The sequence below is a fragment of the Homarus americanus genome, unplaced genomic scaffold (genome assembly GCF_018991925.1).
Source record: "Homarus americanus isolate GMGI-L3 unplaced genomic scaffold, GMGI_Hamer_2.0 scaffold6354, whole genome shotgun sequence".
Lineage (NCBI taxonomy): Eukaryota > Metazoa > Arthropoda > Malacostraca > Decapoda > Nephropidae > Homarus > Homarus americanus.
The window spans coordinates 1,009,372-1,036,735 of NW_024715548.1; the positions used below are offsets into that span (position 1 = coordinate 1,009,372).

Sequence of the window (27,364 nt, forward strand, 5' to 3'; positions counted from 1 at the left end):
GCAGTGGGGCAGTGGTGTAGTGAGGGCGGCAATGACTAGACTACGATACTGCCATAACTCTTTCACTGTACGAAACAAAAGAAACAATCGAGTTTCGATGGTCGTTCCAGATTAATAAAATATCTCGTAATCTAACTTAGCAAGGTTTGTCTTAGGCGCTTGAATTTCTCCTCAGCTTTGGCGAGTTGGTTAATGTATTGTGCCGAATTATGAGGTAGAGATGGCTTTCTGTAATCATGTACGAATCATAAAGAAAAGGTGTGTAAGAGAGATGCAAGAAGGTGGACGTCCTTGCTGGCCGGCGCGTGTGTAACACCACGCTTTCACCTGCCAGATCTTGCCACTGAAGAAGCAAGTTTTTCGTCTTAGAATTAGTTCTTATAATTTTTTCGACAAATTTTCAAATGAAAATCACGTGGTTATCAGGGAGGAAATATATGGCATCTATTAAATTTCTCCCAGATATCCCTGAATGTTTGAAACGACGGCCTCAAATTAACTTACCTAGTCAACTCCGGTAAGAATAATCTCAGAAACCAGATTTGATTCCCACGGTGTCCGGGGCCCCTCAAGGAGCATAACGACGCGCACACTCGCCCTGCCAGGTATAAATCACTTGTGTCCTTAGCACGGTCAAGTTATTTTTTTTCTTCTACTTGTTTTGGACAGGAGGCCATTTTTTTAAGTATGAGGTAGCGTGGGAAAATATTTTCGTCATCTCAGTGTCTGCTGTGTAATGAGTGGTCGGTGCGTTGTAAACATACTGCCTTAAGAATAATGATAATTCCGGAACTACAGGTAGACCGGACCCCACGCTTCAGGCTCGACACGTGTTTATTTATGATGCTGCCGACCGTCACTTGCATTATCCAATAGTGTATCGCACACACGAAAGCAACTACATTCTTGCTTAAATATTACCGCTTTCCATTAACAAATATTTTTGTGGTAAAATTAGTTAAAACACATATATCATAACCCTTAATTTATTATGTATTTCATTACATAAGATTCCATCACACTTAAATCACAGATTAATACACAAGTGGACCCGGGGCCCCTCGGCCGACAATAAATTATTCAAAATATATATATACTCATTTGTTTTAAGTAGAGTAGCCCATATTTACCTACGTGATACCACATACATATTAAGTAGTTACATTCTGGTAAATACATGTGCTTGATATGAATTTGACATCAAAGGTGCAATAATCAAACATGTGTAGAAGAAAAAAAGGTTACAGTATATATATATATATATATATATATATATATATATATATATATATATATATATATATATATATATATATATATATATATATATATACAGTACATGTCCATATTCACCAAGGGGGTTTAACAAAATAAAACAAATTATTTTCTTTTAAGGATTAATGATGAGGTGAAAGGGTTGATTGGGGAGGCGAGAAGGAGACGTTCTGTGGAGAGGGGTGCGAAAACATATTCAAGGGTGAAGCAGAATCGCCTCCTGAAATGGGGGATAAAGCGACGCGTGAGTCAGTCTCCCCTATCCAGTGGCTCTCGTCCAGGGGGATTGGGGGTAGAGGGGTTATCCATCCTTGTGCGGAGCCTCCTATCCAATGCCCTGCCCACGTTTGGTTGGTCCAGTAGGAACAAGAGTACCTATCGCAGCTCCCTAGCGTGGTGAGTTGTGGTCAAGGGAAGCGCGCGCCGTGGCCAGATTGTCTACTGCAACGCAGTTTGTTGGAGGAGAGTTATCTCGGGTTGGTGGATTACTGGACTTGGCTAACCGGTCGTGCGGGTACTTGGGTGAATTGCAAAACAAAACAAAACACCCATCGGAACATACCAGTTACCAGATAGTAAGGTTAACGTTACCATCTACAGGATGTGATAACCGGTTATCGAATACGTGTGAATATCAGTTACTAGGATACGAAGATACCGTTCACCGGATGTGATTGTGGGTATCAATAGATGTATTCCAAATACTCATAGTCCTCATACGCGGTCTCTCACCTCCATAGAGGACCTTCGTGGGGTGGCTCTTACTGAAGCCTTAAATGGAGGAAAAAATGGAGGGAAAAATCTCTTGAGCGCATCAATTACTGTACATCAACTTTCAGGCGATAGACAGGTAACCTTATTGACTGCTTGTTTAGGTAATTGATGACTGTCAGTTCCTAAAGTGAGAACCTTAATCTTGGAAAACCAACCATTCTTAAAGGAGTATGAATCATGTCTTGGCTGGGAAGGGGGTTTAGGCGTCAAACAAGACACTTTCTTACTACGTACTCTTCATTCCGGATTAAAAGCCGTGGATTTTAATGTATCAAATGGATTTATGAGGGAATTTGTTCATCTTGGTCTTCGCGCATCTTAAGACGGTAAATCTGATGTACGTATTCTTTTAAAGAATCTGAATTCGATTTTCAGCTGATCATTTGAAAGGACATAATTTATTTACGAAGAGAACCAAGTAAGAAATCGTTATCATATCGTCACGAATTCTTGTTAAAGTTAGGGAGATAAAGAAGTGAAGAATAGGATCTTAATTCGTTTAGCATGAGAACGTACATAAATCATTAAAACGCACTAATGAATAAATTTGGTGGTCAAGGCTGCACGATCCGGCTAGACTAATTGGGCAAGGGAGTGAATGGTGTGTGTGAGTAGCCACGGCGTTTACGATGAAAATACAAGAAAAATCTTTCGCGGGCAATTTACATAATCTATTTAGGTTCCAGAACGTCTGCACACATCATCATTTGATATATACGAATGTTCCTTTGATCTACGCATCCCCTACATCTTATCTCTCGTGTATGCATAACTAAAGAGTAGAGGCTGGCGGTACAGTACATCCATAAAAATATATTCTCGAAAAAAAAATGACTAGAGGGCAGGTCACTGGGAAAGGGAGTGACCTCAGTGTGTGTGCCTGTTGGATGAGTGTGCATGACTAGTTGAACCTAGGTGTGTGGCTGTGTTGTTTACCTTTTATTCCTATGCGGAGGATGGAGGACGGGCACGTTCGACTCAAAGGGGTGCGTTCAACGGGAAAAAAAATAAACCCTATCAACAGCTCTGATGAGGCGCATGGGTTGTATGCCTTCTTCTACTCTCTACTCTTCCATATGTGTCCATTTAAACCAATAAAGTGACTAAGGAAGAGGAGTAGAGAAAAATATTCAACGTTTCAAGCAAAACGGAAAAGTTGAAGTGTCCTTAGGAGACAAGATTTTTTGGGTGTGTCAAATCGCTTGAGTGTTGCCAAACTGGACACTTTTTAAGTCCAGTGCAAGATAAAGCACTGGTGGGGTTCATAAACCCTGCTCAGTTGAAAATTTAAACATATTTTCAGATTATTTCCCACCTGAAATACAATAAATAGTCATTACTGCTACTGTGCTTAATTACAAGCTGTGCGCGTGATCAGAGCGTGGGAGGTGAGGGGTGTGGAAGGTCAAAGGGGGAAGAGGGGGAGCTCTTCTGTGAGGGAAGGGAGTGTGATATGAGGTGTTCCGATAGGGGTGCAGGTGAGGGGGAAGGGGTAACGAGGAGGTTGAGTTAAAATGGAGGAGTAGACAGGCAGGTGATGTGAAAGGGGGGGGGGGGCAAGGGTAATAGTATGGCACGGGGGGTGACGGCTCGAGGGTTCCGGTGGATCACAGTGAACACACCACCACGGCTTAACGAGAGAGTCGCCCGGGTGTCACCTCCGCGGGGCGTGTCCTTCCTTCAACACCTGACGGGAAGTGAAGGAGGATGCCTTCAAGTCACACGACCACCTTGTTTGATTCTCAGGAAGTGATAGCTGGCTGTTCTCAAAGTCTAACTGCTTAACTATACGGAATGCCTAGTTTACTGTCTTTTATGCTACAAGCTATACTCGTTAAGGTGTCGTGTGATTATCTGGCGCTCGACTAGCCCGCGTGAGGTGGCACCTCGCTCGACTCTCTCTCTGAGGTAATGTGGTGCAGGTGCGGGGTGCGGGGGCGTGCAGGTACAAGTGCAAGGTACAGGTGCAAATAAAAACACACACGGTGCAAGGTGCAATGGTGCAGTGCAACACACGTGCTCAGCGGTGCCGGTTAGTTGGCCCAGTGTGGTTAAGCGTAATAACAATAAAAGTGTCATCAAGACAAAAACAGGACGAAGTTTGGTACACCTCTAGAGGGGCGGGAGGCTCAGGGAGGGTTTTGGGTGTGCTTTATCGTTTGAGAGAAAAATAAATTTAAAGTAATAATAATGTCACCCAAAAAAATTAAATACATTATTAATGCAAAAAAAATATATATATATAATACAAATTTTAAGCAAAATATTAACCGTCTCCCTCTGTCGTTGTTCCAAACTTCGAGTGATAAAACGACAACATGAGATCACGGGCTAGTTGGTTTCGCCCTTCAGATTTGTAGACCACGAGCTGTGTAGACGAAGTAGTTTGTGTGAACTTTCTCCAAGTGGTGGGGGTCCTCGGTGTGGTTCTCTGGGAGATCTTGAGGCGGTGAGCGTCTCCTTCAGGTGAGACTGTGCAAGTCACCGCCAGGAGACTCGAAATACATGAGAATGACTTTCCTTCACACATCTGGCAGGTGTGAAAGTTTACTACTTCCTGATCCAGTTTATGTAAATTAACTTCTTAATGATTTATGATCTGGTAACGTTATCCTTATTTTATTCCTTAATTAAATCATCTTTCTGTTTCAGTAGTTTTCTTTTTGTCGTTCCAGCAATTTGAGCATTTTCAGTATCAGAACATCGCTCACACATCTCGCTGTTTGCCGGTTTTATTTGCTTATATTGACTGGATTTTCATAACTAAATTTGATTTTCTTACACAATTCCTCAAAGCGACTTCAAACGATGCTGTATAAAAATAGATTTGTGTATGTGTGAGGACCTTCTGAGGGCGTCGTTAACAGTGGTACTCAGCCCTCAAAGTCATTAGCTTTTTCTCTTCATCACTACAGTTGTACTTGTTAACTACCATCCTTGTGAGTGCTTGCGATATACTACTGAGATACTGAGTTGTACTGTGAGGGAGGAGTGATTGGCAAGTATTGTGGGTGAGCAGTGGGCGGGGAACTGAAGGCCACGCCAGGTTGGTCAGTGCCACGGCCGCCACATGGACTGAGGCTCGGCTGGTGGAGGCGGAGGACTCTTTTCTATTCGTATTCTCGGAGGATAATCGTTTGGGGCAGAGCGTGATGGCCAGGCAGGGTACGTGGGTTTTGGGGCCAACACGGGCTGACGGCGGGTGGTACTACTTCTGTTAGGACAAGATGATGATGAAGACGACGACGGCGGCCCCAACTCTTCTCTAAAGATGCTGCTGTTCCACATTCGGGCTCTGGGTGGTGGAGATGCCCGGGAGGAGCCTGCTCTTTTGGGAGAGGTTCGTCCTGTCTCCTCTACAGGCACTGGTGACCCTGCGCTGCTCAAGGACATGGGTGTGCTGATCCCCGAGCAGCTAATGTCACTGTCTGAAGTGTCAAGGGTCTCGGTGCCCAGAGCAGAATCATCACTGCTTGTGGACAAGGCTGGCGGCTGAACAAATGACGAAGAAGAGATTGAGCTATTCCTGTCTGAAGTTAGAATGGCGGTCAGGACGGGTGCTGATGCTTGCAAGGCGGCGCTGGGAGGTGCTCTGGTGTTGCTGCTGCTGTGAGACACAACTTGTTGGGTGGCGGGGAGCACTAATGCCAGATCACCGTTGTTAAGGTGCGTCGGCATTATTTGGAGTCCACATTGCTGTAGTTGTTGCTGCTGGAACCGAGGCGTGGATACAAGCGTCACCTGAGGTTGGGCCCCCAGGGAGTTTCCACCGTTCTCCTGGAAGGTGATGGACTGTGTGAGTGGTGGTTGTTGAGGGACAGGAGCCCCAGCGGTGGTGTTGAGCACCAGGATGATGGGCGCTGGGTTGGGCATCACATTGACGTTGTTCTGCACGCTGGTGGCATTACTGTTTACATTGGAGGATACGGAGCTGGCGATGGCGTTAAGATGGGAGAGCACCTTATTGTGGAGATCTTGGGGTAGGTCACTTAAGGTGGCCAAGTACTTTGCGACCTCTCTGACACAGTGGGTGTACCCCGCGCGGTATTTGCCCTCTTCCCCGATCACAAGCCGCCCGCCGCCGACCAGCCTGCCGCCTGCAGCAGCTTCGTGTCGGTGCAAAGCCTGTACATGTCGCACCGTCATTTCCAGGATGTCCGCTTTTTCCAGCCTGCTGTACTTTGACGGCTGCGGGGAAACAAGAAACCACATATGAGAGTAGGACTGGCAGCCCCTGACCTTCACACCAATATTTATACATCCATTTGACATATATTCTTTTTAGAGAGGAGAAAACAATGAAAACATGAAGCTATATTAACTGAGACATAAAACGAACTGGAAAACGCAAAACTACTCACGTCCTTCTTACTCCCCTCCAACACGAGTGTCTTGAGGTCATTGAGGCAGCGGTTGATGCGTTGACGACGCTTCTTCTCCATCAACGGCTTGTTGCTCTGAGGGATGAGGGAGAGACTGTTAGTGTTGGTGTGAGGGACGGGGGAGAGATTAGGTTACAAACACCAATACATAGAACACCTGACATGACTCATTGAAGAACCCGTAGGCAAGTCTGTCCTGTGTATACGTGGTAAAAGAAATTTCTACAAACACTGTATGAAAAATATGACACCACGGGCAGGGGATTTTGATAACACAACCAAGACAACACGAGTCATCTTGATCACTTCGAAATTCATCGGACCCATCTAGGCAGATACTTTTCTTTTACCGTGTGTACACTATCTTTAAAAGAAAGAAAAAAGACACACAATACGACAAAGGTATTTCCACCCTTTATTCTCATCTCCAACGGTTTGACTTAACCCCACCACTAAAATATGTACTGTATAATTATAATTTGATGGAGACGAGAAGTTTATCAGATCCCATCAACAAAGCTGCAGCTCTCGAAAGATTTGTCCATGGTGGTGAATGGTGTTCTTGCTGTTCACTATGTATTGGTCTATTCTGACTTTTTGGAACAGTGTTCCATTTAAAAATACATTATACGGTATCACTTTACGGTTACCTCCTCCAGCTTATTTCACTTGATCATTAAACACCCTAGCGCTAACCTAACCTAACCAACCTAAATAAACCTAACCTAATCTTACTTTACCTAACCTAACCTTACTTATCCTAATATAATCTTACCTAACCCAATCTAACCTTACCTGACCTAATCTAACCGTACATACTTACTCAAATCTAACCTAACTTAACCTATCCAAACCTCCCAAGTAGCCTTAGGGTGTTTAATCATCAGGTGATTAATAAATAAATAAACCTAGCAAACATATGATATCATGGAAGGGGTTTTTCTTAGACTATCCAGGAGTTGCTCTTTCACCTTCCCCCTCGTATGTTGAAGCACCTGTGTGTGTGTAAAAAAGGTAACGTGTAATTTCAGGTTGGCAAAAGAACAGAAGCAGACAGTACAACTTGCATTATCTCCAGAGCTCGACGGGACGTTCCATATGACCTAACATGAACCTAATCTGATTTACATAAACCAAGCCTACCGGAATTAAACCTAAGCTAAGTCAAACTTACCCTAAACTTAATCTATATTAAATCTACCCCCATAACCAAACCTAACCGAACCAAGAATTAGCCTATATAGATATGTGGCACTGTATGTGTATACCCCCATATGTGGCCACTGTATATGTGGTTCTGAATGTAGCACTATACCGGATATGTGTAGTATTACACATGCGGCAGCACTGCTCATTTTTGTCAATACGTATGTGGCACTGAACATATGACACTGTATATGAGGCACTGTATATCACTATACCTGTATGTGTTGCACTTTGCATGTGGAGGTACAGCACATGTGGCACTGTAAATATGAAGCTGTATATGTGGCTCTGTACACGTGAAGCTGCATGTGGCACTGTACACATGAAGCTGCATATGTAGCATTGTACACATGTAGCTGCATATGTGGCACTGTACACATGTAGCTGCATGTGGCACTGTACACGTGTAGCTGCATATGTGGCACTGTACACATGAAGCTGTATATGTGGCACTGCACATATGTAGCTGCACATGCGGCACTGTACACATGAAACTGCATGTGGCTCTGTACACGTGAAGCTGCATATGTGGCACTGTACACGTAAAGCTGCATATGTGGCATTGTACACATGTAGCGGCATATGTGGCACTGTACACATGAAGCTGCATATGTGGCACAGTACACATGTAGCTGCATACGTGGCACTGTACACATGTTGCTACATATGCGGCACTGTACACGTGAAACTGCATGTGTGGCACTGTACACATGAAGCTGCATATGTGGCACTGTGCACGTGAAGCTGCCTATTTGGCACTGCACACGTGGAACTAGATATGTGGCACTTAACACGTGAAACTGCACATGTGGCACTGTACACATGAAGCTGCATATGTGGCACTGTGCACATGAAGCTGCTTATTTGGCACTGTGCACGTGGAACTAGATATGTGGCACTTAACACGTGAAACTGCATGTGTAGCGCTGTACACATGTATCTGTATATGCGGCACTGTACACGTAAAGCTGCATGTGGCACTATAAACATGAAGCTGCACATGTGGCACTGTACACATGTAGCTGCATGTGGCACTGTACACATGTAGCTGCATGTGGCACTGTGCACATGTCGCTGTACATGCGGCACTGTACACGTAAAGCTGCATATGTGGCACTGTAAACATGAAGCTGCACATGTGGCACTGTACACATGTAGCTGCATGTGGCACTGTACACGGAGAGGACATTAACAGTCACTTAAGAGCCTTGGCACATGTTTCAGGTCCTGACTTTGTCACCTCATCCGACCACTGCGAGGGGCGAACAGTAAGCAAAGAGATGATGAAAACAGAAAGGAGAAACTGTAGCATTCACAATAACAACAACTATCCTCCTACCACCCAGACACAGTCCACACCAACAGTTCCGTCAAGGTCGCGTTAATCAGCATGTCCAGGGAGTGCCATCGAAAAATCACATTAATTAGTATTGCAAAACTAATCAAAATTTCCCAAGAGTCTTTAAGATGAGGAATTATCCAAAGTATTCAATTTTTAACCAGAGAACCTTAAGCGTAGGATCGGACCACTGAGGTATGCCCAGAAGAAAAAACAGAAGGGGGAAGAGCGGGCTAATAGTGTTACTTTTGCTGGGGTGTGTTATCGTCTTGTAATGTAACAGGATTTCAATGTTTTTATTCCTTTGTCTTGTCAGTGTGTGTGGCAGTGGTTGATGTGGGTGGGTGAAGGTAGTTGTGGTTGGTGCTAATGGAGGTGGGTGGTGGTAGTGGAGGTAGGTGGTGGTGGTAGTTGAGGCAGGTGGTAGTGGAGGTAGGTGGTGGTAATAGTGGTGATATGTTTTAATGGTGGAAAGAGGTAGTGGTGGAAGGTGGTAGTGGTGGTAGGTGGTCGTGGTTAACAGTGGTGGTAGGTGGTCGTGGTTGGCAGTAGTGGTCGGTGGTCGTGGTAAGTAATGGTGGTAGGTGGTCGTGGTTGGTAGTGGTGGTAGGTGGTCGTGGTTGGTGGTGTTGGTAGGTGTTGGTGTGAAGTGAGTGAGTGTTGTGTCACATGTTGCTGTCTCAGGTTGTTCTTGGATGTATGACAATAGACAGCTTGTCCTCTCTGTCTTACAATGAAGGGTTTGTTCCGCTCGCTATCAGTGGAGTTACTGTCTCTAGTCACTATCTTTCCGTCGCAACAGTCTGGGATAATTGTCTTTTACACACGACAGTTAAAGGCCAAGTTCTATGTCACAGTCAGGGACAGTCTCATCACAGTAAAGATTATACATAAAACAAAAGACATATTATTTATCTCTTCTTTACCAAAGGCTCAAAATCCTCTTCGTTGTGCACAGAACCAACCAGATATACTATCAGCTACCGTCAGAGGCTGTGTTATAATATACATGGGTTAGAGTCACACCAGAGTTAAGCGTTATTTTTAACCACAGCCAGAGTTTAAGACGAGAGGCTCCTTGTCTGTCACAATTAAAAATTCTTATTATTAGTATAAACTTACCCTCGCTTGCAACATCAGGAAGGTGGTTCCTGCCAAAAATCAAGAAATGCTTCCTTCAGTCGTCAGATGTACAAGTAGTATCTCTCTTAGTGTCACCAGCACTGTCTACAACTAATAGCATAAAACCTATGTTTCTTTCCTGCTGCAGTCAGGGATGTTGTGTACCCCACTATCATAAATGATGTGTGCTGTTGTAGTCAACACAGCCAGAGGTAATGTCTACCAATGTCTGATTAGCTGTAACAGTCAGGGTTAAAGACACTCTTCACTAGAGTCAATAGCAATGTCGAGAAGAAATGCCCCTGCTACAGCCAGAGGTAATGCGTCTGCCTGAATAAAAGACAGTCTTTGTCACATAGAAGCTACTGTATTCTTCATTGTCAAACGAACATCTTTCCCAACAACAGTTAAAGAGATAATATCTCTACCACAGTTAACCGAAACTGTCTACAGCAGAGAGGTACAGAGCCACCTTCCTGGCCAGCGTCACAACAGTAAATGAAGGTATGTGTGACTCACCTTCCTGCTCATGGAAGAGTCTGCCGGAGAGGCGGTGTGGCGGCAGCTGTTACTGATGTTGTCTGCTCTCATATCATCGGTGCCCACTTCCTCGTCGTCATAATAGTCGTCCTCGTGTCCTAGGCGGTCTGGTTCTTGGTCCAGGTACTGCTCTGTGTTGGCCCCCAGCTGGTGGTGCCTTTGGTGGTGATGGACCGACCTCACGTCTGAGCCCGCCTGACTCCCGCACTCTACTGCTGATGATTGGTCTTCCATGTTGTGGGTAGCACGGGGACGCGTGGGCAAGCTAGCGCGTATAGATGAGAGACAGACCGAGAGAGGGCTGTCTGAGAGAGAGAACGTTCTCCAACCTTTAATTTTCCCACAGTTTCCTTCGTTTTTGTAGTGAGGTTCAGAAACTTATCAAGAGAGAGTTATTCAAAGCACATTTCACTGTCATACACTTCGTTTCTTGGATGGAAGTATCACAAGGGGAGATTACCGTTGCTTTTTTTTTTTTACCAATTTCTCATAATTTTTTTTCACCTCTTACGGGGGCGTTTTTATGGATAAGATGCTCTTTTCAGAAGTCACTTTGTTATTGTTCAGGAATACCACAATGGGCGTGAATTTCGTAGCTTAAATGTTTATTCTTTGAAATTGTTTGATGTGTCGTTCATCGTTTTAAATAGTGTTGAATGAGATGAAGTGAACAGAATGTGTTTCGTGACGGTGAAGAAGGAGGCCAAATCACTAAGGGAGAGGCCAGGGACTAGGAGGACTACAGGTCGGGAACAGGACTCATGTGGTGGCTGCATTTCTCCCACATGGGAAGGATTTCTGTTGAGGGAGAAGAATACAAGTCAGATCTTAGCTCGTGTGGGTTGGCTCTTTGACCAAAGCTAATTAATTACCCCTAACAATAACTGACAAATCACTGAATACTAATGTAATGAATGCCGAGGATGGCTGGCCCTAGGGCTACCTAGGTGTGAACTTGAGGTGTAGAAGCTGTCGCCAACACAACAACACCAAAAGTCCATTACCCATACGATCTGCAAATCGAATAACAGTCAGGTTCCCAATTGTTGCTGGGTAGACATAGGCAAATAGCATAAAGAAACGTGTCCATAGTGTCACCCTGCCAAGGGATCATACCCGGGTCCACTCGCTTGTGAGGCGAGCATTCTGATCATTACACCACAGATCGCCAAGTCATATTAATACCTGAAGAGAATAACTAATACAGTGTTTTCTTAGTGTCCAGGAAGTGTCGTAGAATCATCAGTAGTTGAGAGAACAATTGGACACTTAACACACTAGATAAAGACTTCCACACTTGACCTATAATAAGTTTTAGGATACATATGAAGTAAATTATTAAAGATAAAAAAACACGACATAAAGACTTCAGGGTTTTTCTCAGTATGTAGCTGAGGCTCATCACTTTCAATGGTATTATCACCTGGAGTCACCTGGTCATTAATTACGGTGGCTTGTTTGTATCACTCAAGTCATAATTACGTATAATAACAATTGTGTGTCAAATTTGTCACACACGCTTGGTATAATTAAGTGCACTGGTATAATTATCACCGAATGTCACCTGAGATTGAATTGGACTTTTCAGCACAAGACGACACCAGTACGACACACACACACACACACAAAATAAACACTCTCTCGCCTCCACCCAGTGACGTACTCGGCCAAGATTTGCAGCGCTGATGTTTATATTTCAACGCGCCGTGTACAACTGTCAGCACTCGGCACCCTTTTAAAGCGGTAGATTCAAGTTCAGCTCTCGAGGCAACCTTTTATAATGGACAACAAGGTCACCTCGTCCTGGTTCAGACATGAATATTAATAAAAAAAAAGAGAGAGAACCCAGAGAAGGACGCCAAGGGGTAAGGATAACGCTAGTGCATTCATAATAATTCCCAGAGGCGATTTCGAACACTACCTTCACAAGTAGAGCGGTTACGGTACGATGCGCTTTATTTAGTATTTAAAGGTAGTTAGCTATTTTGTCTTGGTGTAACCCAACACTGAACTTAAGCCACTTTTATCCCGTTGGAGTTATGTTACGATGAGGTAAAATATAAAATATTTTAAAATATTAATTAGGTCTGTAATTAAGGGTGACTTATATAAAAAAATACCGTGCTGTGAAAATTTATATATATATATATATATATATATATATATATATATATATATATATATATATATATATATACATTTGTGTGTGATAAGGCTTCAGACAGTAAGATAATAAAGGAATGAGTGTCTATAGGAAGCGTGCTCCCTCTCTCTCCAGACGAACATCTCATATAGCAAGAATGTGGAAGGACAGGGTGGCGGGTTTCCTGTTGAGTTGGCAGCACTGTAGAACCAGGAGTACCAACAGTTTGTTTATATCAAGCATCACTTGATTTCCCTTCAAGGAAAAAAAAAAGAAAGATCGACTACGTTGATAATTAGCTCACTCATCCGTGGCGTCGCCCAAGGCACCAAGGTGGGACCACTATGCTTCCTTATGCTTATCAGTGATGCCCTAAGAGAAACCCCTGCTCGCTGGAAATATGTCGACGACTCCACCATTGGGTTCAGTGTCAACAATTCTGCTCCCGACTTTACCGCCCTTCAGAATTTATTGAACAGTCTCCAAAACTGGGCCACCAACAACCACGTCACCATCAACCATACCAAGACCACGGTTATGCACATCAACCTCTCCTCCGACGTTGTCCCACCCCCTTCCATTACTTTAGGTCCCAACACTCCAGGTTGTAGATTCCACTAAGCTCCTCGGCGTCACCATAGACCACAAACTAAATTGGAAATCACACGTCAGTGAAGTTGTCAAATCCTCCAGTTTCCGTCTCCACCTCCTCCGCCGACTCAAGTCCCTCGGAGCTCCTGCGCCCGAGTTCCTCAGTGTTTACTCAACATTCATACTTCCCAAGCTCACCTATGCCTTCCCTACCTGGTCTTCCTCCCTAAATGCCACACAACGTAAACACCCCTTCCTACTCCATATATCAAGAAGCGCTCAACACGCTGACCCTCTCGGCTCTCTCTGACCAGCATCACGACCTCATCTGCAAATTTGGTGAGAAGCTTCTGCACCATCCTCGACACCGGCTCCTACTACCACCCGAGATCCCTCGTCCGAGAATTGCTGTTCGACACCACAACCGCATCCAGCCCATACGAGCACGAACTGATAGCTATAAGAACAGCCCGGTCCCAACCATTGTAAAAATTATCAATAACTTATAATCAACCAGAGTATTCACTCCCAGTCAATCCTACTTCTTGCACTGTCACTATGCTGAATTGCCCTGTAGTTTGAGCTTCTCCCCACCTAGTTATTATATATCATATTTGCATCACTTATGTTGCTTGTATATCATTTGTAAATCAAGAGACCCATTCCCCAATTATGTAACTGTAAATTTTCAGCCTTCCGGCTGCCATGATCTTTCAAAAAACCGTTAATTATTATTATTATTTATTAGTAGTAGTAGTAGTACTGAGAGGACTGTGCGATCTCTCTTAATAACTCTGATATCTATTTGCTGTCTAGAGTTTAGACTGTCCCAGAAACACTCTCGTATATTTTTTCTCTCGACTTTCATGACACGAAAGTCCTGATGATTGAAGGTTCACACGTTAATAATTTCTCAGAACTGAAGATGATTTTTTTCCAACAAATAAAAAGCACAGGGAAAGAGATCAGATACGTTTCGTTGTCAAATTTGTTTATCCTAGACGTTCCCTTGCTGGAGAGTGAAGATATTTGAAACAGGATGATTTGGATTGATGGAAGTTATACGAAAAACACCGAGGCAGGGTTTTTCACACAGCTTAAGTCAAGGATAGATGTGAGTTTTGGTAGGATTTCCAGCAGAAAACTCATGGTAGGATGTGGAAGTACAGATGGAATAAGAAAAGCGACGAGGTACTGTATATCCCTATGACTGTACAATGTTGGAAGATTTTGTTAAGGTTAAAGTTAATGAATTTTATTATCCCTTTTCTACACAGTGCCCAAGCACTACACCCAACCCACAGTGCCCAAGCAACCACACCCAACCCACAGTGCCCAAACACCACACCCAACCCACAGTGCCCAAACACCACACCCAACCCACAGTGCCCAAACACCACACCCAACCCACAGTGCCCAAACACCACACCCAACCCACAGTGTGCCCCACCACACCCACACCACAGCCCACAGTGCCCAAACACCACACCCAACCCACAGTGCCCTAACACCACACCCAACCCACAGTGCCCAAACACCACACCCCAGCCACAGTGCCCAAACACACACCCAACCCCACAGTGCCCGACACCACACCCAGCCTGATTGCCCAAGCACCCACCCAACCCACACTGCCTAACACCACCCAGCCACAGTGCCCGACACACCACACCCAACCCCACAGTGCCCAACTACACCCAACCCACCTGCTGCCTAACACCACCGAACCCCACAGTGCTAAAACACACACCCAACCCACAGTGCCCAAACACCACACCCAACCCACAGTGCACCAGCACCACACCCAACCCACAGTGCCCAAACACCACACCCAACCCACAGTGCCCAAACACCACACCCAGCCCACAGTGCCCCAGCACCACACCCAACCCACAGTGCCCAAACACCACACCCAACCCACAGTGCCCAAACACCACACCCCACAGTGCCTACAGTGCCCCAACACCACACCCAGCCTACAGTGCCCTAACACCACACAGCCCAGTGCCCCAACACCACACCCAGCCTACAGTGCCCTAACACCACACCCAGCCTACAGTGCCCCACCACCCAGCCTACAGTGCCTACAGTGCCCTACCACACCCAGCCTACAGTGCCCTAACACCACATCCAGCCTACAGTAACAGTGCCCCCACCCACACCCAGCCTACAGTGCCTAACAACACACACCCAGCCTACAGTGCCCAACACCACACCCAGCCTACAGCCCCTAACACCACACCCAGCCTACAGTGCCCCACACCACCCAGCCTACAGTGCCAGTGCCCTAACACCACACCCAGCCTACAGTGCCCCAACACCACACCCAGCCTACAGTGCCCCTAACACACCCCCAGTGCCCCCACACCCAGCCTACAGTGCCCACCACACCCAGCCTACAGTGCCCTAACACCACACCCAGCCTACAGTGCCCTAACATCACACCCAGCCTACAGTGCCCTACCACACCCAGCCAGTGCCCTAACACCACACCCAGCCTACAGTGCCCTAACATCACACCCAGTCCATAGTGGTGATTGGATGATGATAATATCGATACTGAATATTTTATCATATGTTTTGTTTTGTTCGTTAATTATTTTGTTTTTATCTTAAGTCAACAAATAAGGTGAGATCTTTACATTTCCAATTATGTTGAAAATTCATATAAACACCATGTATATTATTCTTTATATTCACCTTTATAGCAAAAAATCCCCTTCCCCAGCACAACAACAACTGACTCGTAGGTATCATGCAAGGATTGGGCAATTTGTTTGCAAGGCGACCCGTTCTCCAACCCCTTCAGTATTTGCATGTTTCATTAATATTGGGGTTGTGAATTAGGTTATTTGTTATTGGATAATAGTAATAATAGTCTTCCAGTGCTTCTGAACATCGTGCTTCAGCTGTTGTTGTTGTTTATGTGTGTCTCTGGGTTTTCAGTTATCAAAGGTCCTTAAGAAGATATACAATGTGGGCTCTTCGCTTGTTTCTTGAGTATTTGGCGATGAATATACTGTACGTCCTCTCGGTGGCTAGATCTGACGACTTGTTGGCTAGATTCGACGATTTGTTGGCTAAACTCGACGCCTCTGTGACTAGATTCAACTACTGTACATTGAAACGTGTCTAGATTCCTTCAGAATATTTCTTTTAGAAAAGCAAAAATCAGTTTTTTCCTTCTTTGTTACCATTTTGTTTCTCTGTTGTCTTGGAGAGTAACCGACCAGTTCAACACGTCGTTTTATCGACTGAAAACTGATATAATTGCAATATAAAAAAATATAAAAATATCAGGTTTTAGTGTTAGTTATCATAATATTTTCTTATAAAATAAATTGTCAGTTTTTGCTGATTCTAACTGCATATTCTTTTTTTCTTTTTTATTCAACTCTGATATTGTCTTGACACAATGTTTGACAACTATTTTCCAGATTTCCTTTGGTCGTTGGCGGATTCTCTCTCACGGGAATAATGGTTACGTCTTCGGTGGTGCTATACTGTAAGTGTTTACCTTTTAATTGTGTTTTTGTTTAGTTTTGATCTAAATTTGATGTTTTTGTCATAGGGGAATATCTCGGTTACATGGGAGGAATTATTATTATTATTATTATTATTATTATTATTATTATTATTATTATTATTATTATTATTATTATTATTATCGATATCATTATTTCTATTATCATTGTTATTATATTCCCGTCTTGTAGTACTGAAGATAAACTTATGTATGACGCAAACAAAACAGTCGGCTCAAGGACAAGTGAACTCAAGGTCGACTTACACTCCACGTCTGGGGAAGAGTTTCAACCTTGAGGCATAGTGGTTTAACATACTCTTCATTTGTCAAACCGCGGGAAATTTTTTTTAACATACTAATTATATTCAATTATATATTAAATTGTCAAGAGATTTTTAATATAGTGTTTCGTCACTTCATTAATATTGTTTTTATTAAAAGATGTTCTTAAGTTATTGGTATGTGATAATTTAGAGCATACGTGAGTGAATGTTTCTCTGGGTAAATGTTGAATAATTTGCTACGTAATATTGGAACGTAAGAGTATGAAGGATAGGTAAGGATTAGGATGAGATATGATATGATAGATTAGGCGAGGAGAGAGAGAGAGAGAGAGAGAGAGAGAGAGAGAGAGAGAGCACAAATTAAAAACTATAAACTCTGATCACGATTTATTAGTCTAAAATTCCATTCACGTGTCTGTTCTGTTTACCTGGTGTAGAAAGTATGAACCACATCTGGACATGACAGGTGTGCTAATGAACACACCTGAATAAGGCCGTTATACCCACCCAAATTATTGAAAATGGGATTGCCAACGCCTCAGACTTGAACGCTGTAGAATAATAGTGTGTGTGTGTGTGTGTGTGTGCTTTTTCCTCCAGGTCAGCCAAGAAACAGCAAACGTTTCTTAGACGAACATGAAAGCTATTAGGAATGCATTTGAGACATGTAAAAAGGTTCCCCTAAATAGATCAGTAACTAGGTCTCTTATATAAGTCTCTCAGATCATATAGTCTCTCTCTCATATCTCAAGAAAGCAGAGAAAAGGAGAGTAATAACGTAAGACAAAGAGGTAAAGGGATGAAGTTAAGAGAAGGAGGGAGAAAAGAAACCTCTGTGGAAGGAAGGAGAAAAGAAACCTCTGTGGAAGGAGAAAAGAAACCTCTGTGGAAGGAGAAAAGAAACCTCTGTGGAAGGAAGGAGAAAAGAAACTTCTGTGGAAGGAAGGAGAAAAGAAACTTCTGTGGAAGGAGAAAAGAAACCTCTGTGGAAGGAGAAAAGAAACCTCTGTGGAAGGAAGGAGAAAAGAAACTTCTGTGGAAGGAAGGAGAAAGAAGGAAACCTCTGTGGAAGGAGAAAAAACTTCTGTGGAAGGAGAAAAAAAACTCTGTGGAAGGAGAAAAAACTTTGTGGAAGGAAGAAAAAGAAACCTTCTGTGGAAGGAAGGAGAAAAGAAACCTCTGTGGAAGGAGAAAAGAAACCTCTGTGGAAGGAGAAAAGAAACCTCTGTGGAAGGAAGGAGAAAAGAAACTTCTGTGGAAGGAAGGAGAAAAGAAACCTCTGTGGAAGGAAGGAGAAAAGAAACCTCTGTGGAAGGAAGGAGAAAAGAAACCTCTGTGGAAGGAAGGAGAAAAGAAACCTCTGTGGAAGGAAGGAGGTGGACTAGTCTATAGTCATCCCCAGATAAAAGAAAACGAGTTGCAGGAGTAACTAAGACAATCGTCACTGGCTCGCCTTGATCTGAGGAACATAAGCACAACGCATGCCAATCACTTACTACGTTCCCGGAGGAGGCAAGATTCCCACGCTCGTCTTAAGGTCAGGAGTCACACACAGGTACTTACTTCATCTACTACCTCGACCCTGAAAACCTCCACTTTACTTTTTATAGTTAATTAAAACAAGGCTATAAAAAGAACTTATTTTCAAACTGAGTTTCTAGTGGTCAAGGCCATGAAGCAAATGGTTAAAGACGCGTTTTTTCTTTCCTGTTCTCGTTTTCTAATTGACTTTTTTTTAATCATACACTATAGTGATGTATAAAAAAATACATTTATATATTTTTTTACCGATTATTGGTCAGATTTTTATTTAAATATATTTTTTAAAACATATTTTCTAAACTTTATAGTCTAGCGGTCAATCTCAAATTAGACATTTAAGTGTAAGGAGTTGTGTCTTTCTCTTTTAGTCTAGTCAAACTTTGTTGGTTAATTGCCTAGAGAAAACGCATGCCAAGAACTTACGTAATCTCAGTGCCCCGCCAAGACTGGGTAATAGAGAACTAACCGACCGCCTTCTGGTGTGATAAATGGCGAACAGGATACGAAAACAAGGTAAGTAATTAAGTATAAGTCGTAAGTAATGACCCGTTAAAGATATAAATCAAAGATCATATCCACTTATCCGATCCTTGACAGCCATACGTGTGTGTGTGTGTTACAGTTTTTGTGGTTTATTCTTAGGACGTTTCTACGACTTGATATTAATCGAATCAAGACAAAAAAGAAAGAAAAACATATCTTAGTGATGGGAACGGCAAGTGTACAGTATCGCTTGACCTTGACGTGGTGCCGAAGAATCAACAGCTGGCCGTATCCCGTTACCTCAAGACAAAGGTGGACGTCTCGTGAGAAACTGTCGTGGTTCGTTGGATCGACAAATATTTACCTTACTACTTAGCTTAAGTTAATCCACATCAGGACACTTGAACTTCTGTCTCACGTGACCATATGAGAGAGAGAGAGAGAGAGAGAGAGAGAGAGAGAGAGAGAGAGAGAGAGAGAGAGAGAGAGAGAGACTAACAAGATATGAACACAAATACATCATAACAGAATACAACAGAAGAACCTGATAACTGATCTTTTCGTTCCATCTGTTTACACTCGTGCTTAAACAAACGTTCCCTGGCAGACGTTTGAAGCTGTCTAATGCGCGCGTGTTTGTGTGTGTCAGCTGTCATTGCTCACCTATCCAGTAAACGTTCCCTGACAAATGTTTCGAGGTACATTAAATACAAGCGTGTTTGTATGTCGTTTGTGTTTCATGTCAGTGGCTCCGGGTTTGAATACTCAATAAGGAAGATGTGTTGTGGAATATTCAGTTTGAATTAAAGTCAAAGAGACACCAAACTCTTTATCAAAAAATCTAAAAAAAATGTTTCACCAGTATCCAGATTAAAAAAGAAAACAAGTGACGGCAGATAATCATATCATTTCAACTTTATCGATTCACCTGCATAGATCACGTGAAGATTAACCCCTAGCTTATTTCACCTTATGATTAACCACCCTAACGCTTACCTAACATAATATAACTTAACCTAACGTAATGCAACTTAACCCAATGTAACGTAATGCTAACCTAACCCTCAGGTAACGTTAGGGTGTTTTATCATCAGGTAAAATAAATTATGGGTGCTATAATCATCACACGAACCACCTGAATTAATACAAACAAAATCTAAACAGGTAGACAAACTATACATCAGAATATCAATGTGAGTGAGGTATAATGACCGCACTCACTCACCTACGTCACAATACAATGACTCACTAAAAAGAGACGGACCTGACCAAACCGGATTCCACCCACAACTTGGTTAAGCCTAAATGACCCTTAATGAGTGAAAAACCAGCAATGTTGTACGTCTTCATTGTTTATTAGGTGTGTGTGTGTGTGTGTGTGTGTGTGTGTGTGTGTGTGTGTGTGTGTGTGTGTGTGTGTGTGTGTGTGTGTGTGTAACCAGCTTCCGGGTGTGAAGTGCTGAGGTCAACAGTGGACAAGCTGAAGTGTAGAAAGAAAGAAAGAATCATGGCAACAACAACACAGTAATTCCTATGAGAGACACAAGTAGTAAAGACACAAGTAATTCAGTACATAATTAAAACACACTCTTTTATTTTCTCCTTTATCTCCACCTTTCTTCTCTTCCTCTTTGCCTCCCTCTTTCTCCTCTTCTTCATTATCTCCATCTTTCTCCTCCCCCTCCCCCCAACCATCTCTTATAAACACACAAGTCTCCTGGAGTTAAATTTGTCTCAATGGAGATTTCAATACGGCCGTAAGTGCTGAAACAACACCTATGATCGCCTTTGAACTTAATAACCTTGACCTTTGACCTCACGTGACCTCTTTCGACCTCCTTCCCTCCCATCAAAAATAATTAATATATTAGAGGTTTTAAGAAGTTTCATGTTAATAGTTCCAAATTCTCTTCTTCTTCTTCTTCTTCTCTTCCTCCTCTTCCCTTCCCTTCCTATTCTCGTTCCTTCCCTTCTCTTCCTCTTCCCGTTTCTTTCCCTCTCCTCCTCTTCCCCTTCCTTCCTTTTCCTCGTCCACCCTTCCTTCCCTTCTCTACCTCTTCCCTTCCTTCTCTTCCCCTCCCCCTCCTTCCTCTTCTCTTCTCTCCCTCTTCCCTCCTTCCCCTCCCCTCTAAACCTCCTGTTATCACTATTATCTACATCTACTACATTTACTATTAATTTTACCTATAGTATCTTTATTATCAACTGTGTCTACTATAGTGCGTTTTTTCCCAGCTGAGAAAAGATGCCCCGCCCCCTCCCCAAGAGTTACAGCTGATTGGCTGTTGCAAACCTGTCCGATTTTTGTCCTGTAGTAATGATGTATTTCTAAGTGAGTTTATTCATAATCGTTGGGATGACCGTTTCTGGCGAGAAAGATATTTAGCTAAATTATATAAAGATACATATATTTATTATTTCAAACATAAGCACGTAGGAAGTTTATCAGAAGTATTATACATGAATTAACTGCTAAACTCTGGTACCAAATTCACGCTTTCGGAAGATACATTTAATATATACTTATGTTCACCTACAATAAGGCATACTAAGACAAATTACGTACCAGTAATACTACATTATGCAAAAACAACATTTTTAAAGATCAGAATCACATTGAAATATTACACGGGGAAAAATATGAAGTTGTCCCGCCTCTGCTGACGGTCGTGTAATATTTCAATGTGATTCTGATCTTTAAAAATGTTGTTTTTGCATAATGTAGTATTACTGGTACTTAATTCATAGGTTAGAGTAAACAAAAAGCTGAGTCATTCATAAGCAAGAGTAAACAGACACAGCTAATTCATCCATGCGTCAGAGTAAACAAACACAGCTGATTTATTCATAGGCTAGAGTAAAGAAACACAGCTAATTCATTCATAAGCAAGAGTAAACAAACAGCTGATTCATTCATAAGCAAGAGTAAACAAAAACAGCTGATTCATTCATAAGCAAGAGTAAACAAACAGCTGATTCATTCATAAGCAAGAGTAAACAAACACAGCTAATTCATCCATGCGTCAGAGTAAACAAACACAGCTGATTAAATTATGCGTCAGAGTAAACAAACACAGCTGATTCATTCATAGGTTAGAGTAAACAAACAGTTGATTCATTCGCAAGCAGGAGTAAACAAACACAGCTGATTCATTCATAAGTCAGAGTAAACACCAAGAAATCCTCGAACGAAATGGAATTGAAAAGAGACAATAATTTTTCAGGATATAAAAAGATCTGATAAAACTAACGATAAGAATATAAATAAAAAAAGGTATATAAAGATCTCGAAATATATTGTTAGATGGCGTAGTAAAAACACACACACACACACACATACATACACACACACACACGCACACACACATTGACACAGATAAAAATTCATCCACACATACGCACACAAGATAAAATTCCTTATACACAGACGAAAATATTGCCAAGAAAAAAATACAGTGACGTTTATTTCATTACAATTGACGACATGTTATAGCAATTCGTTGTTTTAGGCATATTTAACCTTTTAACAGACAAAGCTATGGATAATAATGCAATAATTGGCCCATTTGCATACCACTGGTTTTAGGGTTATGTAACGAGGAAGATTATGAGAAAAGATTTTGGGGGATGGGGGAGGAGGATGGGGGATGGGTGAGGTGGGGGTATGGGGGGGAATGGGGGAGAATGAAGGAGGAGAAAGAAAACAGACCCCGAAAAGGGCATTAATAACAGAGGTAAGATGAAGAAAAAGACGAAATATTTTTACTTCATTAAACTATATCATTATCATCAACTACCACAACCACCACTATTACCACCACCATTACCATTATAACTACCACCAACAACACCACTACTACCACCACCTCTACTACTAATAATAATAATACAAGCACTAACACCACTACTACTGAATAAAAACTACAACCACAACCACCACCAACACCACTACCACTAATTATGGTTGCCCCTCGTGTATCGAAGATGGCCGGCCCAAGGGCGTGAATTTGTTTAAGGTGTAGAAGCTGTCGCCAACACAATAACCACACCCTAAGTTAACGAGTTATATGAACCAGTGTTAAAGAATATGCCGAGAAGATCGGACAACTCGCCAACTGCACTGGCTAACCTTTACCCCAGAACACGATCCTCAAATCGATTAACATCCAGGTCCCCAATTACTGCTGGGTAGACGAGGCAAATGCCCATAGTTTCACCCTGCCCACACCACCACCAACAACCCTATTACAACCACCACTACCACCACCAACATAGCTACTACTACCACCACAACTACCATCACCACTACAACTACCACCATCAATAACACTACTACTACTACTACTACCACCTCTACTACAACTACTACTACAAACACTAGCACCACTACTACAACTACCACTACTACTATCACTACCACTACAACTACCACCATCAATAACACCACCCCCTCCACTGGCCTCCACCTTCCAACAAAGATGAGGAGAATGACAGCTTCAACCCTCAGCCTCTGGTGTGTCTTAAGCATGGGACACACGTTGGACATCGTGCTTACGTGTGCAGTGTCCCCCCTGCCACTGTACTAAAACACTATACCCACGTGTCCACTTCTCTACCTACGTGTCCACTTCTCTACCCACGTCTCCACTTCTCTACCCACGTCTCCACTTCTCTACCCACGTCTCCACTTCTCTACCCACGTGTCCACTTCTCTACCCACGTGTCCACTTCTCTACCTACGTGTCCATTCCTCTACCTACGTGTCCACTTCTCTACCCACTTCTCTACCTACGTGTCCATTCCTCTACCTACGTGTCCACTTCTCTACCCACGTCTCCACTTCTCTACCCACGTGTCCACTCTCTTACCATGTATGCAACGTGTCCAGTACTACTTCACCTTTCCCGTGTCGTGCCCCAGGCTGGCACATCTTAAATCAAGGTGCACAGAGCTCGGAGTGACGTGGCAGAAACACCGAGCCAGAGAGACAGCTGAAGCCGCAGCAGAGAGAGAGAGACAGCTGCAGACAGACACAGAGACAGCTGAAGATGCAGAGAGACAGCTGAAGCTGCAGAGAGAGAGAAAGAGAGACAGCTGCAGATAGACACAGAGACAGCTGAAGATGCAGAGAGAGAGAGACAGACAGACAGCTGCAGACAGACAGAGAGACAGCTGCAGACAGACAGATACAGAGACAGCTGAAGCTGCAGAGAGAGACAGACAGACAGCTGCAGACAGACAGAGAGACAGCTGCAGACAGACAGATACAGAGACAGCTGAAGATGCAGAGAGACAGCTGAAGCTGCAGACAGACAGACAGACAGCTGCAGACAGACAGATAAAGAGACAGCTGAAGCTGAAGAGAGAAAGAGAGACAGCTGCAGACAGACACAGTGACAAATGAAGATGCAGAGAGAGACAGCTGCAGACAGATACAGGGACAGCTGAAGATGAAGAGAGAGACAGCTGCAGAGACTCAGAACGACAGCTGCAGACGCACAGAGACACAGAGACAGCTGCATAGAGACGTAGAGACACACAGCTGCTGACAGACACAGAAAGACAGCTGTAGAGCGACACAGACAGAGTTGCTGAGAGAGAGAGAGAGAGAGCCATGGTAAACGTCACTGTCTCACGGCTAAACTTACTCAAGGTGTCTACGTTCGCTTAGCTTAAAGACCCATTGAAAACTCTCTCTCTCTCTCTCTCTCTCTCTCTCTCTCTCTCTCTCTCTCTCTCCTCGAGGTATACACACATCGCCTGACACTTTATTGAGCTGTGTGTGATTCAATAATTAAATGAGCAAGTTAAGCCAACCTCATAATCACTATGAATACACAAGTAAACTGTGTGTGTGTGTGTGAGAGAGAGAGAGAGAGAGAGAGAGAGAGAGAGAGAGAGAAACACGCCAACTTACACTCGCCAAACACACGGAGGAGGAAGACTAACACACTTGCAGAATCTCAATAAAATTACGCAGGTGTGGTTGTCCTGTGTTAATTAGCGCCTCCAGGTGTGTGTGTGTGTGTGTGTGTTGCGGGGATACATAAGAGTATTTGTACCTGTATAGTTGAAATAATTCTTCTAAATAATGGTGTTTGTCAATTGATTTTTTTTTTTTGGAGGGATCACCTGAAAATTAAACACCCTAGCTTATTTCACCTGAATGTTAACCATCCTAACGATACCTAGGGAGGTTAAGGTATATAAGGGAAGATTAGGTTAGGGTGGGTTAGGTTAGGTTAGGTTAGGTTAGGTTAGGGTGGATTAGGTTAGGTTAGGTTAGGGTGGATTAGGTTAGGTTAGGTTAGGGTGGATTAGGTTAGGTAAGGATACTGTTAGTGTTAGTTTGGGTTCGATTACACTAATACCAGTGTTAAGTTAGATAAGGTTAATATTAGCGTTAGGGTGGTTAATCATCAGGTGAAATAAGCTGGAGTGTCTAATCTTCAGGTGGTGTAATTCTTGTTCTGTCGGTGTAGGGTTCATGGCCGGCATCTCTGAGACAATGTCACCTGTCAATGAACTTTTAATTAACTTCGGATCACCTGAAGAATCGCCACCCCAGTTTATTTCACCAAAAGTTAACCACCCTGACACTGTTTGGGGGGGGATGAGGTTAGGTTAGGTTAGGTTAGGTTAGGGTAGGTTAGGTTAGGGTAGGTTAGGTTAGGGTAGTTAATCTTGAGGTAAAATAAGCTGAGGTGGAGGTTCTTCAGGTGATCCATAAACTCTACTGATACTTCATGAATCTGATTCGGACTGTTGATTCTGAACTCGAGTTGTGGTGTCATGGCCGTGTGTAAGTGCTATGTCATGGCGTCCACCTGCTTCACTTGAGTGGTCTAATGAACACCAAACTCTATTAGAATGATTTGATGCAACTTCTTGACATTAACCAAGTGAAGTAAATGAACAAAGCAGTATTTCAAAATGTCGTTGAATATTTTGTGGGTTTGTACTTTTATCTGTATAAAAACGAATAAAAGAAAACAAAGCAATAAATAAAAAAATATAGGACGTATGGAGAGAAAGGTTTATTTCACTCGTTTCAAAACTTAATCGAAAATGGTTTAGTGTCAAACAACGCGACAATGAAAATGTGTAATGTCTTCTTCGATTACAGAAGAAAAATGCGCTGTACAGTCTCGTGGAAAAAAAATATCACTGCATAGTTGCATCATTACTATTAAAATCACAACGTTGGACCTCCCCCCTCCCCACACTTATCTATCATTATCACTAGAAATACAACCCCACAATCCTTACCTGAAGACAGCGACCGTCAGGGTATCGCACGCAACACAACAGCTCCACAAAAACACTATCTGCCCCTCATCTCGAGCGGTCCGCGGTATTAAACTATTGGCAACATCACCATTCTTAACTAAATTTCCTGATTATCGCAACCTGCCGGGCAGGAGGGATCACGACGATAAAATTCCCTTGTTTACAGCACGCAGGGAATTTGTGTATATCTGCATTCCTCAGGGCGCCAGAGTCGAGTGTTCGCCCTCCGGTAAGACAAGAGAGGAAGACAACGTCAGGAGACGATCAAATCACTGTTTACATAAGCACGGAGTATATGTGAGTGTGTGTTCTTAATGCCTCGAGATGTTGCTTACTAAAGTGCTGATCTTACAGTACCTTGAAGGAGACAGAGCGTCCTCCAGAGCGGCAGCGAAGGAGTGATATGGATGACTACCACCCAGGCACCAGAGGCAGGTGGTGGGTGGACTGGTGGTAAGCAGCAGCAGGAACCACCACCTGCCTGTCTGCCCAGCTGCCTCCTGGACGATCACTCTGTTGCGCATCGCCCCTCTCAGTCAAGGCGACACGGCACGAGGCACTAGGCGAACGCTCTATTATGGCCAGATCCCACGAGAGGGTCAAAACCCTCTAGGTTGGGTATAATGCATAGTCGTACCTTCAAACCAAAACAACGACACATTCTTAACCTGGAAGGTGCCACCAACCAGACCCGGAGAGGAGTGGTCGTTGTTCCCGCGTAGATACTGCTGCTGTAGAGGTATATAGGAGGGTAAGAACAACCGTAGTAGAGGAGTCAAAGGAATGGGTCACTAACCGTGGAAATGTACGGCCGTGCTACTGCACCACACCGTCCCGGCCCGCGTCCCAAGTTACACTGTGGGCCAC

The 27,364-nt window shown here is 43.3% G+C and overlaps 1 protein-coding gene across 2 annotated transcripts; it reads right to left on the minus strand.

Moving 5' to 3' along the window:
- Window positions 1-1,336: 1,336 nt before the first annotated feature.
- Window positions 1,337-27,348, minus strand: LOC121857899 (protein hairy-like). 2 transcript variants are annotated; one of them, XM_042354147.1, is made up of 4 exons: window positions 27,294-27,348; window positions 10,618-11,436; window positions 6,411-6,506; window positions 1,337-6,237 (listed from the first exon to the last, which is right to left on the minus strand). In XM_042354147.1, the coding sequence occupies exons 2-4, from the start codon at window positions 10,870-10,872 to the stop codon at window positions 5,101-5,103; spliced, it is 1,488 nt and encodes a 495-aa protein (XP_042210081.1). In that variant the 5' UTR covers window positions 10,873-11,436; window positions 27,294-27,348; the 3' UTR covers window positions 1,337-5,100. The 2 variants fall into 2 exon arrangements, with proteins under 2 accessions (XP_042210081.1, XP_042210080.1); XM_042354146.1 differs by lacking the exon at window positions 27,294-27,348 and adding an exon at window positions 26,855-27,275.
- Between the last annotated feature and the right edge of the window lie 16 nt (window positions 27,349-27,364).